Genomic DNA, 17,813 nt, shown 5'->3' on the forward strand with positions numbered 1-17,813 from the left:
AATATTAAGTGTTATCAGATTGCCACAGGGACCTAGTCACTTCATGCCTTTCATAGTCCTGACACACTTTCTCTCCCTCATGGTCTGTTTCCCTGGTGTATTGACCAATCGAGCATCTACTACTGTGTGCCACACTGTGCAGGGAACTCAAGAAGTGTAATAATAATTTTGACTCTGGCTATTGATGTATTGCTAAAGGACCTTACCACATGCCATGAGGGAAAGAGCCTCATGTGCTTAAATATAACGGGGAAATTAGAAACCTTACAGAAACTTGAAGTCATCTTTTTAAAATATACACATTACAGCTAGGTATGGTGGCTCACACCTGTAGGTAATCCCAGCCTCAGAAGGGAAAGGCAGGGGGATCAGTCTTGAGCTATGTAGTAAGACCCTATCACTCACCAACACAGAAAATATCCCCCTTTTTAGAAGACATATACTTATCTAGAAATGAGGAGAAATAAGCACCTCCCCCCCCCAAAAAAAAGTGAGTAAAAATTGACTTAAAACAGATAAATATAAGGAGCCTAACTTGATTTACAATTAAACAGAACTGGAAGTGCAAGAGGAAGTCATCCAGGAAGCTCACTTACACCAGGGCATGGAGAATGAGGTGTGTAAGCCAGGAGTTGGTCCCAGTCATATGGTTTTAAGACTTCAAACATTTTAGAGTTTTAGAAGGAAGAAAAGAAAGACGTTATGTAGAAAACACAAACTTAGCCAATATGGAGCAGTTCTAGAACAATGAGGCAGTTCTTTTTAGTCCCCCAGTAATTAGCAAATACATGTTTGTCTTTCTTGCTATCAGCAAAGAGATTTTAGCTTAAAGAGTTATCTAACTTTTGGTTTCCCTAAATGAATTTATTGCCTTCATATGTTATAATTTTCAAATCTTACTTGTCTCTTAACCGGCAACTGATATAATTTTAAATTATGGTGCCTTAGTTATATTATTCAGTTGAAATTATTTTTAAGCAAAAGTGACAGCTTTAAAATGTTTCGGGGGAGGAAATCAAAGTTGTGTATTTGAGCCAAAGCAAGCAAGAGCTCTGTCATGCTGTGAGGATAATTCAGGGCGTCTGTGGATGAAGTCTGTTCGTAAAAGAATTGACGGTACATGTAGGTTAGCGTATGAAATCTCAGAACTGGTGATCAGCTGAATACTTGGCAGCTTATAGATGTTACTGTCATGTAAGTTACACCAGACACAGAGTGTATGCTACTGTGGATAAACAACAGGCACACGAGCAAGAGGCAGAATCCAAATGCAAACATGTGAGATGCCAACTCCCCCTCCCCATGGCTTGTAACTAGTGTGGGGAACCTGCTCCTGAACAGATTTACAGAGGTTAATTGGGCTGGGATAGTTTAGATTGTGTTACACATTAATGAAAATGCTGATTTTGAGCTGTCATGACTCCAGTGCTTTTTATACCATGATAATTATTTTAAAACTTTGTCTTCTGTGTTGTTGAAAACATGTTGGCAGAAAGCCTGTGTGACCTGATTAAACCTATGAATTGTCAGCTGTGATCTATAGCACTCAGAAGAGGTTGCTGACTGGCATCACTTGGAGGTTCTTGATTTAAAAGCAGAATGAGATTGAGGCTACTGTGCCCAGTACTCAATTGCTGTGTCAGTGGCGCATTTTAAACTGTATTTGGTGTCTTTGTGCAGTCCTCTGGCATGTGCCTAACAATGCCATTTTAATATGTATTTAAGTCTAGTTAATCACTTTATACTGAATGTATCTTGTTTTTGAGATTGTGTGATAGAAAGACATCTTGTCCTGATTACTTCCCAATTTTTAAAATGGCTTGTAAATTAACATTATTTTATGTGGGTTTTCAATTCTGTTTCTCTGACTGTACAGAGAGACAGGTTAAGCACACTTTGATGATTGTATGTCTGCATTATTTTCTTTTTAGGAACTCCTTCCTACTTTATGCATAAATCATTTAAAGCTGAAATTTAGATAATCAGAATATTCTAAGAAGTCAGGTTTTTCTCTTTTAAAGAGTCCAAGTTGGAGTTACATCAAAAGGGGGAGTATTAGGGGGTCCTAGGATGCATGTAAATGTGTTTTGAAAGCAATTCTCATAGCCAAGCTTTTTTATCAAATGTGAGCCGTGAAGCTCTCAGCATGAATTGTAGTACACTGATGTTGTTTGATCATTTTCTCAAATAAACAAAATACTCACACTGTTTGTCCTCTGTCTCTCGCTTCTTCTGTCTTTCTCTCTCCTTGAAGGTCTCAGCATCAGAGGAGCCCAGGAGGAAGACCCTCCCGACCCCCAGCTAATGAGACTGGACAATATGCTTTTGGCAGAAGGGGTTTCAGGTCCTGAGAAAGGTGGGGGATCGGCGGCAGCAGCTGCAGCCGCGGCAGCCTCTGGAGGTTCTTCAGATAACTCTATTGAACACTCAGATTACAGAGCCAAATTGACCCAGATCAGACAAATCTATCACACAGAACTGGAGAAATATGAACAGGTCAGCAGCCGCCACTCTCAGTCCTGCACAAACCCTCTATTGCTCTTCTACTAGACCGTACTAACCAATTCCGAGGGCCATAAGGGGTAGGTGTTAACACATAGACTAAAATAAGCAACGATGATGCATGTACAAAACCAAGGGATTTGTGGGAGCCATGAAATGAAGATGCTTTGAACTTTCGGTGCAAAGCTAACCCTCTATTCCATTGTCTCAGTTCCCTCACTCCTCACATTCATCCCTAACCACCACACCTGTAAGCCCTTCCTTCTTGCTAACTCTCACTTGGTGCCCTGAAGAACCCTGTCGAATTGGACCTAGGCACTAGCTTTGTTCATAAGCCTTAACAACTTGTAAAAGGGGAAGAAGCATCCTTGCTTTGTGAGCTTTTGATGTTGTACTCTGAGTTCTAGGATCCTCCTAGGAATTAATTCTATGGAGTGTGCTAGGCTACGTGGAAGGAGTTTCTAGGATCATCTGAGGATGAGGCCTCCTGTTTAATTGTGATTGTAACAGGGCAGGGCAGACCAGGCATTGTGTACTAAACCCCTGATCACAAAGAATAAAGATTAAAAGTCTCAGCAAACTTACTGGCCATACTTCATTGAGCCTCAATTGAGTATCTGAGTTTAAGCTATGTTATTGTACTATGTGCCAACAACAGAAAGTCACATTGCTAGTTTAACTCTAAATAAGTGGTTCCTGGATTCAGTGTAACATGGTAAAATGTGGGTGGTCCAGTTTCAGCATATTTAAGTTAGTGATTTAAAGCTAAAATCCTTAGTTTAATGACTTCTCATTCAACCTGAATTCTCATTTGAAAGGTCTTTAGAAGATCCACTATAATGTCAACTTTTGAACATATACAAAGGTAAAGAGGTCAGTTAGGATGAATCCTGTAAAATTGCCATATTTGGGGGTCAAAACAATAAGCTGGTGGAGTTGCCTGTCTCTAGTCTCAGCTACTGGGGACACTAAGGCAAGACAGTTGCTTCTGATCAGGAATTTAAGCCCAGCCTGAACAGCAAAGCTAGACTACTGCCTCACATAAAACAGCAGCACTTCATGCAGGCGATACCATAGAGTTGTTGCCCAGACAAGCAGTCAGCATCCTGCCAATCTCAACTGTCTTTTCCCTCCACTTTTTTAAAATATAATTTTATCCATAAATACTACATGTTGGCAGTTATTCAAAATGCCCATACACTTTAGTGGGCACTTTTTGTGTGTTTGTGGGGTGGAGAGTGTTCCTGGGGACTTGTCTTTGCCTTAAAGAAAAAAAAGTCTAAGGGCAGTTTTAGGATCACAGCAGTCTTTTCTCAGAGATGTCTCCCCTGTTCCCACATCTGCATGGCTTACTTAGCACCACTGCCTGCTAGAGAGGTCTGTTTGTTACAGCTCATGAACCAGCACTGACACATCAGCACCCAGGGTCCACATTCTCTTAGGGAGCTCTCTTGGTCTCACACAGTCTGTGCACTTGGACAGACGCATAAGCTTATAGCACCAGAGAGCATGCCCTCTGCCCTAACAATCCTTGTTGTGTGCCCTCTCTGTCTCTGTCTCTGTCTCTGTCTCTGTCTCTGTCTCTGTCTCTCTTTCCCCCTGCCTCTCACTCTTCTGCTTTCTCCCCCTCCCCTCTTCACTCCTACTCTATTGATCCCTGGAAACCACTCTTTTGGTTTTAGTACTGATTTATTACAGTTCTCTGAAGAGTTTCAATTGTATATGTTGGTCCCTACCTTTGCCTTTTCTTACATTCTGAGAATGATGGTATTAAACAAGTGCTACATCTTTATCCCAGAGGTGAGCATTTTAAGGAAGAGTAGAAAGATACATATAGTGTAAATTAAAATGAAATGCAAATTAATGCTACAAAATTTTCTATTTTCTGGGCAGGACTTTCTGGTATTCAAAAGTATGTTTCATTTGCAAGCATACATTTTGGAAGAGAATGTTCAGATAAGAACTTTGGAAAAATTATTGTGTATGAAAAAAAAATCCAGTTTTCTGACTTGATGTGAATAATTGAGAATAAACAAAATAACTCATGGTTGAAAGGTTGCCCTGAGCATAAACAGTAGAAAATGGTTCTAATTTGTAGTATAATCCTAATTGTATAACTTTATGCTAAATAGATCTATGCATATTTTCCAGGCAACTGCCACTAGTCACCTTGCATAGAAACGGGTGTATTGAGGCCAATGGCATCACTTTTCTGGTCAGTCCTGACTGTCCCTGTCACAGTACTCTTTCTTTGCACCAGACTCACTACTTCATCCAGATCACCCTGTTAGAGGCTGGGTAAAGCTGGCGTCAATGGAAGGCAAGGACTCAAACATTCTTATCTTATAAATGTCCTAATAATCTTCCAAGAGACTTTAGTAACTTCAATGTCAACTCATACCAGAGTCAGCTCACTAGTGTGTGTGTGTGTGTGTGTGTGTGTGTGTGTGTGTGTGTGTGTGTGCATGTGTGCGCGCGCGCGTGCGTGCGCATGCATGCATTTTGCCTTAAAAATGCACACTATATACAAGTTCTACATAGACTAAAAGATTGTATTTGAATTAAATAGAAAATGAGGAATATCAAATTTAAATGTTATAATGGATTGTGTTTCTGGATACAGTTAGTAGTTTCATGGATATTTCAATGTATATTTCCTTCCTCGTTTTTAACATGTCAGAAGGACACGTATAGACATGTGGAGTCTGTGCAGCACTACGAACAGACAGATTATGATGAAGTGTTGATAGACTTAGCAGGACTGTAGTTTACAAACTTTGTCTTGTAGTCTCAGCTGTTTACAGATGAAATTGTGGTGTTTCACCTCTTGTGTTGTTTTTGGACAGCTTTAGCACAGTGTCTCTGCCAGCGCTGTTTTAGAGGAAGAGATTTCCCTTTGTTTGGACACAAGAACAAGGGGCTTTGGTTACTTGAATGGCTAAGTAGAGTTAAGTAAGGGGAAGGCATGGCATCTAAAGTAGATCATATTGTATTTCCATTCTCTAGATGAGTTGATTGTTCAGGATCACACATCAGTGTCAGAGTCAGGCATCAGATCAGTTCCTGATCATAGGCCATCCTTGTCTATTGAGTTTTATTGTCACACAAAGAGCTGGAAAATAATACAGGCCATCATAGTCAGGCATCCAAGGATCAGCCCATGTTGGTTTTTGTTTGAAATGGGAATAAAAACAGATGAAAACAAGTATCTTAAAGACTTTCTGTATTTTGTATCTACTTTTGTAACTTCATCAGAATAAACTATATTGAAAGCAAAAAAAAAAAGGTTTTCCAAAAATCATATTTTCTTCTTAAAAGTGATCATGGGAATGCCAAATGGCAGAACGTTTATCAGGAACTAGGAATTAGGAAGGCCTTGTTCATCAAGGCAGATTCTGTGAGTCCCAGAGAAATAAGGCTACACCAGAATCTTAAGCAGTATTTACTCTGCTGTGTTTTGCAATGAAGCTGTAATGAAAATGTATCTGAGGCCTGCTCAGATTTAGATTGCCATAAAATTAACAAACATCACCACTGCAGTAAATTAAAGAACCTTACAAGTTACAAGCACAGCCACAGTCACAGCTGAGCAAGCTACAGCAGGAGCAAAATCAAATCTGAGCTACAAGGTTCAGCTTTACATATTAGGCATGGATTATCTGTAGAATTCTATTCTTTTCCCCTCCAGAAAATGTTCTTTGATCTTGTATCTCTATTTCATAGATTTGGAAATTTAATGATTTTTGGGATAATCATCCAACTTAAGTTATAAATGTTTCTGAAATATTACATACTGGTTGTGTGTTACAGTGAAGGTTTTTTAATATTCAGCATCATTCAGCAGGAAACAATACCATTCTACTTTGGTCTCATTGATCTGACACCTAGTTGGGATATGATAATTTTCCAAGGCTTTCAGCAAACACCTTGCAATACTTCATCTTGAGTTTATTGCTTTCTTTTTGTTGAGAGACAAGCCTCCATCTTCTTGATTAGCTACAATTCTTAGAAAATACCTTTACTGCATTTTTCAAATATGGACCTACGACTAGAGGCCCAAATGTTAGAATAGATGAATTCTGAATGAACATAAGCCATGGGTGCTAATGAGTCTGGTTTTTAAGAACTGAAGCCCTCAGATGAGCTGTGCTTTCTTGGTTTCTCTACCTTGCTACCAAAAGAGAATGGACACACTGGTTTTGCAAATGAAATTTGACCTCAGTGTTTGTCCTCAGTTGAAGAGGAAAAGATATATCATGCTCAATGCAGCTTTTCCACTCTGCTTGTAGCAGAAGAAATGCTTGTATACAGGCAATTCATGCTGTAATTTACAGCTGCTATAATAGAGATGACACATTGAAAGCTATCCACTATAATTATATTGAAATACATTTTTGCTGAAGGCAAAAATATTGTAAGGTTCCCAACCTTTCTTAAGCAACTAGAAACCTGCTCCTTGAATTCATCCCAAATCCGCTAAAGCACTAGAACCAGACAGAACTGAATGCACTCAAATCCAGGTACTGTTTACAGTAGCAAAAGGCTACGAAGAACTGGAGACTCCTGGGAAATGGAGGGTGGAAGAATTTAAGTCAAAGTGAAGGCTATATTTGTGGTTTTGGACTATCCCTAAGTTATATATTTAAATTTGCTGGCAAAAATCACCTTTGCTTTTAAAGGAATTTTATCAGGTTAAAAATGCTGATGTTACCACTGGAGGATGTAGCTCAGTGAAGAATCCCTTCAGCGGGTATGTAGTCCTAGGTTTAATTTGTGGTAGTGGCAAAAAAGGTGCTGATATATTGCTGTGTTACCACAAATGCCTCGTTCCACTTTGCCTTTCCTAATAGCTATGTAGATAAACGAAGGCACTAGCTGGTGTAAGTTTTATATTTCAGTCTCTCTAGCTAGGCTCTTTTCACCTCTTGCTTCAGGGGAAGTGCCTTGCTTTAAGGTTTCAGATGTGCTGAACAAGTGTTCTACTCTAGCCCCTGTGACTTTGTATTAAGACTAGCTGAGTTACCAAGGCTGCCCTTGAACTTGTGATCCTCTGGCTTCAGCCTTCTGAGCAGCTGAGATTACAGGCATATGCCAGCATATGCAGCCAAGTTTTACCCACTAGCTTTCATGCCAAGGTTTTTCTTGCTTGGAAGGAAATTTGCATATTCTTCTCTTTTTCTCTAAGTGAGTTTACTGGTTGGTTGGCTGTATATTGATCTCATTCCAGCTGGCTTATACAAGATCTTTTAATGTTAACTTTTATCCTCAGATAAGAATTTGTAGATTTCGTGAGCATTCAATGAATATGAAAATCTTTAACATTAGAGTAAGGTCATATGAGGTGATCAAAGCATTTAGAAACTGAATAGTTGAAATCAGACTTTAGGGCAACTACTGTTTGTAATGGGGTCTCACTGTGCTCTTGAGGCTGGGCTCAAATTCTTGGGTTCAGTGAATCTTCTGTTTCAATTTGGAAGTAATTAGGACTATAAGCATGCAAATCACACCTGACAGGCATCGCATCTACTTTTAAGAGAGAGTTTGTTCATCAAAAGCAGGTTTTAGAGTTGTAGGAACTGTTGCCAACACTAATCTTACTAGACTGATTCAGTTTTTAGAATTGATCACCAAACTGTTTAAAAATATTTCTTTAAAATTTGTTTGTCCTCTATCTGATCTTACAGTTTTATATTCAATTATATGAATTTAAAGGAACAGAATGATTTTCAACTGAAAAAAGCGCCATCAAAAAATTTGCAAGAACCACTGAAAACTTTAGTTTTGCATATAAATCAAATATATTTGGATGTCAAGGAGACAGTTTTACCAACTAAAAAATATTACCAGAACATTATCTAGAATCTAAATATTTTAAATCCTAGGTTATCAGTTGGTTTCTGTTTTCTAAAGAGAAAGGAGTAAATTATGTGGGAAAGAACTTATAAGGAGGATTGGTTAAAATATTTTATCAGATGAAACTTTTCATGGTTATGTAAAATGCATCAATATAGTGTATATTTTAAAACCCAGAAATTCATCCTACTTTTTAGTGGATAGATTGAAAGAAATAGGAGGTTCTGCTAATATTCTCATCAGAAAGTTCAAAAAAATCAAAACTCCTTTTCCTAAATATTCTAGTTAATCAAGGTAAATTTGCATTTATATTACAAATATTTACTAGCAAGTTTTTAACTGATAATTCCACCTGGCAAACTAAAATGATGAAAAGTGTCTCTATTCATGATGTTGTCTTGGATGCAGGAAGGCGCATGGACGTCTGTGGGGTGAGTGCAGTGTGAGCATCAGGACTAGCATATGTTTGGGTGAACTTTCCTAACAGCTCTGTAGTCATTTGGGCACCCACTCTGTTATTCACTTTTATGAAAGTACACCTTTTTAAAGAGTAGATGATGAGGCACTGCTGTGCTTTCCTCTGAAGCCAGTACAGATGATGCCGAAAATGAGGCTGTAATTTACTTTCGGTGGTGTAGGGAAAAAATATCACTTTGTCTAAAGTGTATGCATCTTTCTTAAGGGTGTACCCAGATTTTAATTATCTAAATGTAAATACTTAACGAATTTTACTTAGAGTAATGAGCTAAAGTGCACACACATAAATGAGATGTTCTAATTAATCATGTATGAACTACTGGCTTTAAGAAAAGCTCTGAGTTCTCTGAGTGCTGGGCTAATGCCAAATTGCTCATCAGCATTTTCATTCATAGTTGGCTTCGTTTAATAAGTTGTGAGACGTTCAGCAAATGTTTTTGGAAATTATGAGTTTTTAAATGCATTTTTTTTTCTTTTAACCTTTTTCTTTTTCTTTCCTGGGAGTCTCTAGATGCCTATTAGGAACCACAAAGAAAATATTCATCCTGGAGAGGGTAAAATTCAAACAAGAACAAAGAGAGCTAATATTTCAAGGATCATTTTCATAATGCCTTGAATTACTTACAGTGACATAAACCCCGCAACCATAATGTATAAACAGGTTTACAGAAATCTGCAGAGTGCGGTGAGAACACTAGAACCCCGTTTATACTCCAGTCACACAGTTCTCAGTGTGCATTTGCAGGACTTAGACTTTTAAAACTTCTGAAGACCCCCACCCCTTGGAAGCTTTTGGTAGATTCTATCAACATTTATTATAGTAGGAAAAATCAAGTCTTCATTCATCATTTTAAAAATTAACAGCAAGTATTGCCTGGGTGAGATAGTGAGACCCTGACTTTAAAAAAAAAAAAGCCAACAACAACAAAAACCCCTTCAAACATTTCTGAGAAGAACATTGCTTCTACCTCTTGCAGACACTAATCTTAGGCATGGGTGAGGTGAGCTTTATTCGTGCATTCACTCCCCTAATCAATCAGTTGTCATACAGTTGAAGTTTAGAAGGGATTTCTGGGCTTACACATTGGAAGAGAGGAGCGATAGCTAGATATCAGTGGCCTTTTCAGAAAATTGTGGATATCCTCTTTCATCCACCCAAACATGACAGGGGGTAATCTGAAACTGTATGAATGAGCACGTGCTCTGTTCGGTGGGAACCCACTAGTCTATTTGTATTTTCTCCTTATGCATGCTTTTGTAGTATAGTGCATTGATTATTTTAGAAGTATTATATCACTGTATTGGGATATCTTATGTGTATAATACACATCAGTATTATACACTATGAAAATAGACACACACACACACACACACACACACCCATGTCCACACTGTCAGTCTCCAGGGAAATTGTCAAGGTCACAGGTTTCAGAAATCGAAATTTTCATTTGAAAACTAATATTTTATCATTGGTTCAAATTCTGTAAGCTGTTTAGTTCTACGTGATGGATTGCCTGACTGACTTGATTCATTTTTGAGAAAACAGACAAATGTCCAACTCTAAATAATAATGATTTATCTGTTTACTTATAAAAAAAAGTGTGCAAACTGATTTTAGCCATACAATGGCTTTTCTTGAGTTAGTCACTCTTTGGTATGCAGAAGTGTGTTCTGCGTACTTGCCCTTTGTCATGTGGAATAGTAGACATGCTTGAAGGCTAAGATGTAATAAGATGGACCATCTGTAATTTTCACCAAGAATGTTCCAGAACAAGAATGGCCAATGTGTTTATGTGACAGTGTGGTTGTGATATTTCTTTGTTGTCTGTCTGATGAGTCAAAGATTACCAAGCTCATCGTTCCACAAAATGGTCTAACTCTGTGCATCCCCATGCAATAGTCAGGAGCCATTAGCCACAGGTAGCTAGTGAAGTATGTTAAGTTAGGCTGGTCCAAGTTGGGATTGAAAGTGTACAGAAAAGAATATGAATACCTCAATGACAGTTTTAAAGCATTGGTATTGAAATGTTATTCATGAGTTGTTTGAATAAGATATATCATTAAAGTTAATTTTACCCCGTTTTTTAAATGTTGGCTTATGAAGAATAAAACCCCTTGTGGCTCACTCTATGTTTTATTGAGAAGCACTGTTCCCAAGATACGAAGTCTTGCGGCCAATTATGAGTAAAGTTAGAAAGGCTGTCCTTAGGGATTTAGTGTGCACATATGTCGGCATAGAAACACCCAGGAGCCCTGCAAAAATATATTTCACAGCTTCAGTTAGCTCATCACTTTCCAAACATACTGTACCTTTGGACCATCTGTTAACATTCTATGGAACTATAGAATTCGCTAATCCTGTGAGAAATAGTTCAACATTTTTCATTTTACTTATGAGAAAACTAGAGGCTGAGGTTGTCATATTATACGATTTAGAAACATTATAAGCATTCCCTTAGGGAACGTACAGGAGAAAATATATACATGTCTTTCTTGACCACATGGCCACTTGCTTTCTGCTTGGTGTAAATCCAAGTTGATGATGTAGCCTGTAAATCTTAATTTACTTTTTAAAATTTGGTTTTCTTAAAGATAGAAAGACTCTTTTGTTGGTTTTTTTTATTCCTTTCTGAGGCAGTGCCTCTCTTTGTAACCCAAGCTAGCCTGGAATTCACTTTGTAGACCAGGCTACTTCAAACTCAGGGAGATCTGCCTCATCTGAATGCTGAAATTAAAGGCATGCACTACCATGCCCAGCCTAAGAACTGTATTTAATCTACAGAAATCCTTAATATTTTACTGTTTATTAGAAATTACTGAATGTTAGGACAATAACTACTGGCCTTTTCAATTTTATAGACTATCTTAGATTCTAAAACGGAAACAAACCAGAAATACACAACTCAGAAATACACAACTGCACACAGTTTCAGGAGAGACTATCTAACTTCCTAAGTCTTATCCTCTCCCAGGGCTGCAATTCAGATGCCTTTGATTATGGGTTCAGGGTGCTGGGCTTATGGATGTTAACCAGTCTTACTGTCACTCTTGACTTGTGGTACAAAAGCCTATCAGCCTGTAGGTGTTTATTGGCTGTCTGCAGTGGGTCCTGTACAATCTGACTCTGAAGAACCCTGTAACTCAGTCACTACTCACAAAGAACAAATTCTCACAATTTAAAACATTTGGGACGTGCTTCAAATGAGTGGTGAGCAAGATTTACTATTCTTGCTGGGCGTGGTGGCCCACACCTTTAATCCCAGCACTTGGAAGGCAGAGGAAGGTGAATTGCTGAGTTCGAGGCCAGCCTGGTCTACAGAGTGAGTTCCAGGACATCAGGGCTGCACAGAGAAACCCTGTCTTCAAAAAAAAAAAAAAAAAAAAAAAAGACTTACTATTCTTCCTAGAGTATGTGTAGGAAAGTTTGATTAAGTTCAGTGAGCAGTTAAGAAACATTGCTCTCATGAGCAGTGTTGAGGGAGGTGAACGTTATCACAGCTTCAGAATGTGTTTTCCTACAGCCTTGAGATGCCAGGTGCTCTTTATTCAGAGCGTAGACAGCTGTTTATTCACTGAGGAAGTGCTGGACTCAGTGCAGACCCTCTTACACAGTGCTGGACATGGACTTCAGTAGGGCAACTGAAGGAGATGGTCTCTGAGGGGTGCTAGCTAAAACGTTTCAGACTCAGCTTGGATTCTTGGTTTCCTCTGCCTCTCCCTTGAAGAACTGATTTGTTTTATGGGGGCCTGCACGATAAATAACCAAACTGATGTTATTAGAATGCTTGCTTTAAAAAGCTGTGTGCTTACTCAGGCCAGAATCCCTGTGCTAGTGGATTTACCAAACAAAACAAAACAGGAATCCCTTCTTTCTCCTCCTGTTCTCTCTGTCATTGCTCCTCTGAATTCAACCTGTTATATCACTAGGATGCTATGCTTGTGATCTCACCTGTTTTTATCTGTAAACACCCCTTTGCCCTTCCACCACAAAGCTTCTGGATGGTACTACTCCTTCTTTGGAATTAGCAGAACACTTCGTACCCATCCTTCTATTGGCTTTTACACTGGTTTATGTGGTAAATAATATTGCATCTGATCTCTGAAGGCCAGCTCTTACTCATTTCTGTGTTCTTGGTATCTCTGGAAAGGTTTTAACTTCATGATCCTGCAGTAGCACAACACCCTGGAGAAAATAGAAGATATTTAGTATTAGCCATGAGCATGCACTTGATAGGAGATAGCCTCCAGTGCATTCCATTGGGAAACATCTGTAAGTGGAGCAGGGCCAGGTGAGAAGGGGATTCAGGGTCTGGTCCCTTGCATGTCTGGCCACTCAGTTTCAGAAATCTTGCTGTTTTAACCATACCACCAGTACCTTCTTGGCTTCTTGGTTCACACTCTCCCTACTCACTGCATAGTGCTGCTGGCCATTGCAAGTGAAGTGGAAATTCAGATGGGTGAATGTCTGGGTGAGATAATACAAAGTTTCAGTTTCCTAAGGGGTAATTTTTTTTCCCGTTTATAGGCATGTAATGAATTCACAACACATGTGATGAACCTTCTCCGAGAACAGAGTAGAACACGTCCCATTTCCCCGAAAGAGATTGAAAGGATGGTGGGCATCATCCATCGGAAATTTAGTTCCATTCAGATGCAGCTCAAGCAAAGCACGTGTGAAGCAGTTATGATTTTGAGATCAAGGTTCCTTGATGCCAGGTATGTGAAGCCACGAATTGTCTGCATGATTTTTCCCCTTCACTCCGCATAGGTTGTTTCCAGAGAAACTGGCTGGCCAGTCTTAGAGCCTTCATTACTTTAGTTATATGACCTCCTTTTTGTGAGTAGATGGGTGATCCACCTCTTGCTACCCATGCGTCAGAGCAGCCTTTTCTATTCCTGGAGGATGTCAGGTCCTCTGGAGCTGGAGTTTTGGAAGATTGTGAGTCTGATGGATGCTGGGAACTGAACCTGTGTCCTCTCAACCAGCAGCAAGTACACAAGTGCTGTTACCTGCTGAGCCATTTCTCCAGCCCCATCCACCACAGGTTTTGATTGTTTGATTTAATATTTTTGCTCTTCTGGTCACATGAATGACTTCTGATACTTTTAATAACTGGTATCAGAGTTTGAGAGGGGGCATCCAGAAGCAATGGTTAATTTGTATTATCAAATTTGATCTAATAAAAAAGAATAAGAAAGATATTTAGAATGTACATCAGCCGGGACTCTGTGCTAACACATCTGTTCTTCCCTGTGACTGCTTTGCTGTTATTGTCAGCAAGCATGTTTAGTTTTTATATAACTGCATTTATACTGGAAGTATAGCTAGGTAGCTGCCAACTGAGTGACTGAAAATGAGTGGGTTAGTGCTGCTAAGGCTTTGGGACTAACTACATCCTTTCCATTCTGACATCAAGGCAGTGTTGGTTTTGTTTTTGTTGATGGTAGGTTTTTTTTTTTTTTTTTTTTTGTTGTTGTTGTTGTTGTTTTTGTTTTTAATGAAACTAATAGTGGTTTGTTTTAAATGATTTTTTTAAAGATTATTTTTATTTTTTCATTTGGGGTGTTTTGCCTGCATGTCTTTCTGTGTACCAATGTGTGCAAGAGCTCATGACAGTCAGAAGAAGGCATCAGGCCCTCTGGACTGTTGGGGACTGTTGTGAGCCACCATGTGGGTGCTGGGAACTGGCAACCAGGTATTTTGCTCTTAACTGCTAAGCCATCTCTCCAGCCCCTCTAAGAATTGAACATTTACTCTGCTCATGTCTACTGTCTGAAAACACCTGAGACGGTGATAGTCTAGAGACACAGCTCTGCCTGATTGATCACATTACCATAAAACACTAGTCTCTGTCAGGCTAAGTGAGAAAGCATGCTAGTGTCCCCGTGTGGAGTGAGGTAACAGATCAGATGTGGTACTTAATTGTCTATGGTGACCTATGGAATGACGCAGAAGAGCTGTCAAGGACTTAGTACGGACTGACTGTGAAGATGCCTCTGGGGCATTTCTCAAGCCAGGGGTCAGTCCAGCTTTGGAAAAGAATTTCTCTTTCTATCTTGTTTTCTTCTCTTCTTAGATTCTGACAGAAGCCATCATTTTTATGTAGATCCCAGAATATTAACACAATATGAGCCGTTGTTTCAGCTAGAAAACTAAGGGTATGTCAGACCTGTGTAAGATTCAAGCAGGAGACCTTTCCACCTAATTTTATACTATTTCCTAATTAAGCAAAATTTTGGAGCCCCTGGCCCTGCTGAACTAGTCAACAAGAATCTCAATCTTTTTGGGAGGTGTCTTTTGTACTAGATTTTTGCTTTCCTCTCTTGGACTAGTGGTTCCCATTGATCCTTTTGTACATAAGCTAACACGACCCTTGTGCAGACCTGTCTGTCCACCGGCTCAGTCCCCACAGCTCATTTTTATCATCTTGCCCTTAGTACCACTGTGGTGTTCTGATGCTTTGCTTAAAACTGTGGTAGCCTGTTGGTTTGTGGGGTGCAGTACACTCTTTTTCCTGGAGTCTAAGGCTCAATGACTATGGCCTGTTCTTTGTTGTTGTGAAGATCTTCAGTGTTGGATTTTCTGGTTTTGGGTTTTTTGTTTTGTTTTGTTTGGTTTGGTTTTGGTTTTGGTTTTTTTGAGACAGGGTTTCTCTGTGCAGTCCTGGCTGAACTCACTCTGTAGACTAGGCTGGCCTCGAACTCAGAAATCCGCCTACCTCTGTCTCCCAAGTGCTGGGATTAAAGGCGTGTGCCACCACCACCTGGCGGATTTTCTGTTTTGTACTGAGGATGGAACACAGGGTCTTATACATGACAGGCAAGCTTTGTTCCAGTGAGCTACATGCTCAGCCCCTTTAAAAGTGGTTATGTTGAAATATAATCTCCGTTGCTTCAGACTCCAGAGGCATTGGGATTACAGGCAAATGTCACCACACTTGACAGATTTAAGGTTTACTATTATTTCTAGTTTTAAAATCCCAAGATCATCGCACAGAGTTTGGAAAATGCATAAACTAGAAGAGAGAGAGGGATAAAAGATTTCAACAATTCCAGGTTTTTTTGTTTGTTTGTTTTGTTTTTGTTTTTAAAAAGCATTGCGAATGTTTTAATGTTTTTTCATTTGTTTGTTTTGAGACGGTGTCTCTCTGGCTGCCTGGAACTTTCTTTGTAGACTAGAGTGACCTCGAACTCAGAGATCTGCTTGCATCTGCCTCTCGGTGCTGGCATTCAAAATGTGTACCATCACTCCTAGATCCATTAGCTTGTGTTTGAGCATTTTAATTATTCTCACTAGTTTGAATTATAGCTTGCTCCCCAACCCTTCCTTTCTCCCTTCTTCAGCTACTTACTTTGCTGTGGGACATACGGCTAACCAGACAAGTAAATGTATGTACCCATTTAGGCTTGCATTCTACTCGAGGAGATGGATAAGCAGGCAAACAATACCATCGAATAGTATTCCGTTTGGTGATACCGCGATTGCACTAGGATGGAAAATCCTGGGAAAGAGAACTGGATAGAAAGGGAAACTATTCAATACTTGATCTTTTAACTTTTTAATTATCTTCTATGGATTACGTCTCAAAAATGAATGTTTGTTTTTTACTCTGTTTTCTAGCAGCTTTTCATGAGATGACACCCCCTCCGCAGCCCCCCTATAGGCCACAGAGTCATTGAAAGTTAAAATGACAGCAAAAGCCTTCTCTTTATATGTCATCAATTAGAAAACCTAATTGATTGATGGGCCACATGAATGCCTACTTTTTATTTTAAAGATACTTTATTAGAAATATACCAAGGGAAAAATGCTACACAGTTATATTTGAAAATGTGACATACTTTTTTTCCATAAATGACTGTGACTTGTCCTATTTTCAAAAAAAAAAAGGGGGGGTGTCTTTTAAATTGTAATAAAAATTCACTTTCATTAGCACAGTTAAGTTCTTATAAACTTAAATTTTAAAAGGGCTTATTTAAAAGATTTTATTTTTATTTTTATTATGTGTATATGCATATATCTGAATATGGTTTGTACATGTGGGCATATATTTTCATTTTTTAAAGGTTTTTACATATTTACTTGTGTGTTTCTGTATGTGTGTGCGCACGTGATGTACATGCAGGATACATGAAGGGACTCTAGCCAGCTTGTAAACATGACTCTAACAGGTCTTGCCTTTCTTCCTTATTCCCTGCCTTGCTAAAAACTGTTAGATTACATTCTTTTTTTTTTATTTTATTTTTTTTAAAGATTTATTTATTTATTATATGTAAGTACACTGTAGCTGTCTTCAGACACTCCGGAAGAGGGCGCCAGATCTCGTTACGGATGGTTGTGAGCCACCATGTGGTTGCTGGGATTTGAACTCTGGACCTTCGGAAGAGCAGTCGGGTACTCTTACCCACTGAGCCATCTCACCAGCCCTAGATTACATTCTTAATGCTAGCCACCAAGGTCTATTTCCTTATTTGGCTACTTCCTCCCCCTTGATACTGATTACCAAGGTCCACTTATCACAGTGTTGAAGTCTCCAGCAATCAAAAACCCCCATTGGCTCACCTAATTAACATGCCCAATTAAAATTAATCACCTCATTCTAACATGGGGTTTTCCTCTTTACCTTTATAAACTGCCATTTTCCTATAGGTCATGTGAGTCTCCTCTATCCAGAGGCAGTCCTTTGTCCTCTGGGACAAATACCCCTGCTTACTCTCCCTTGTTTCCTTCCCTCATCCTCTATCTCCTGTCCTTGTCTCTTGTTCCCTGTCCATTGTCTACCTAGGACAAATAAATCTCCTTTGTGCTGAGAACTTGGTCTTCAGGTGTCCTGGGCCATGTGTCCTGGGCAGGTGCTTTTCTTTTAATACACATGCAGTCTCTGTGGAGTCCAGAAGAGGATGTCAGGTCCTCTGGAGCTGGAGTTTTGGAAGATTGTGAGTCTGATGGATGCTGGGAACTGAACCTGTGTCCTCTCAAC

The 17,813-nt window shown here is 39.3% G+C and overlaps 1 protein-coding gene across 2 annotated transcripts in view; it reads left to right on the forward strand.

The window, feature by feature from the left end:
- The window catches only part of Pbx3 (PBX homeobox 3), a 195,148-nt gene that overhangs the window by 143,197 nt on the left and 34,138 nt on the right, over nt 1-17,813 (forward strand). For both annotated transcript variants that reach the window (XM_021185105.3, XM_029474112.2), the window contains exons 3-4: nt 2,255-2,496; nt 13,358-13,548. In XM_021185105.3, the coding sequence (XP_021040764.1) occupies nt 2,255-2,496; nt 13,358-13,548 (433 nt within the window). The remainder of the gene's footprint in view (nt 1-2,254; nt 2,497-13,357; nt 13,549-17,813) is intronic.

This window comes from Mus caroli, unplaced genomic scaffold (assembly GCF_978045245.1).
Source record: "Mus caroli unplaced genomic scaffold, Mus_caroli_1 scaffold_2, whole genome shotgun sequence".
Taxonomy (NCBI): Eukaryota; Metazoa; Chordata; class Mammalia; order Rodentia; family Muridae; genus Mus; species Mus caroli.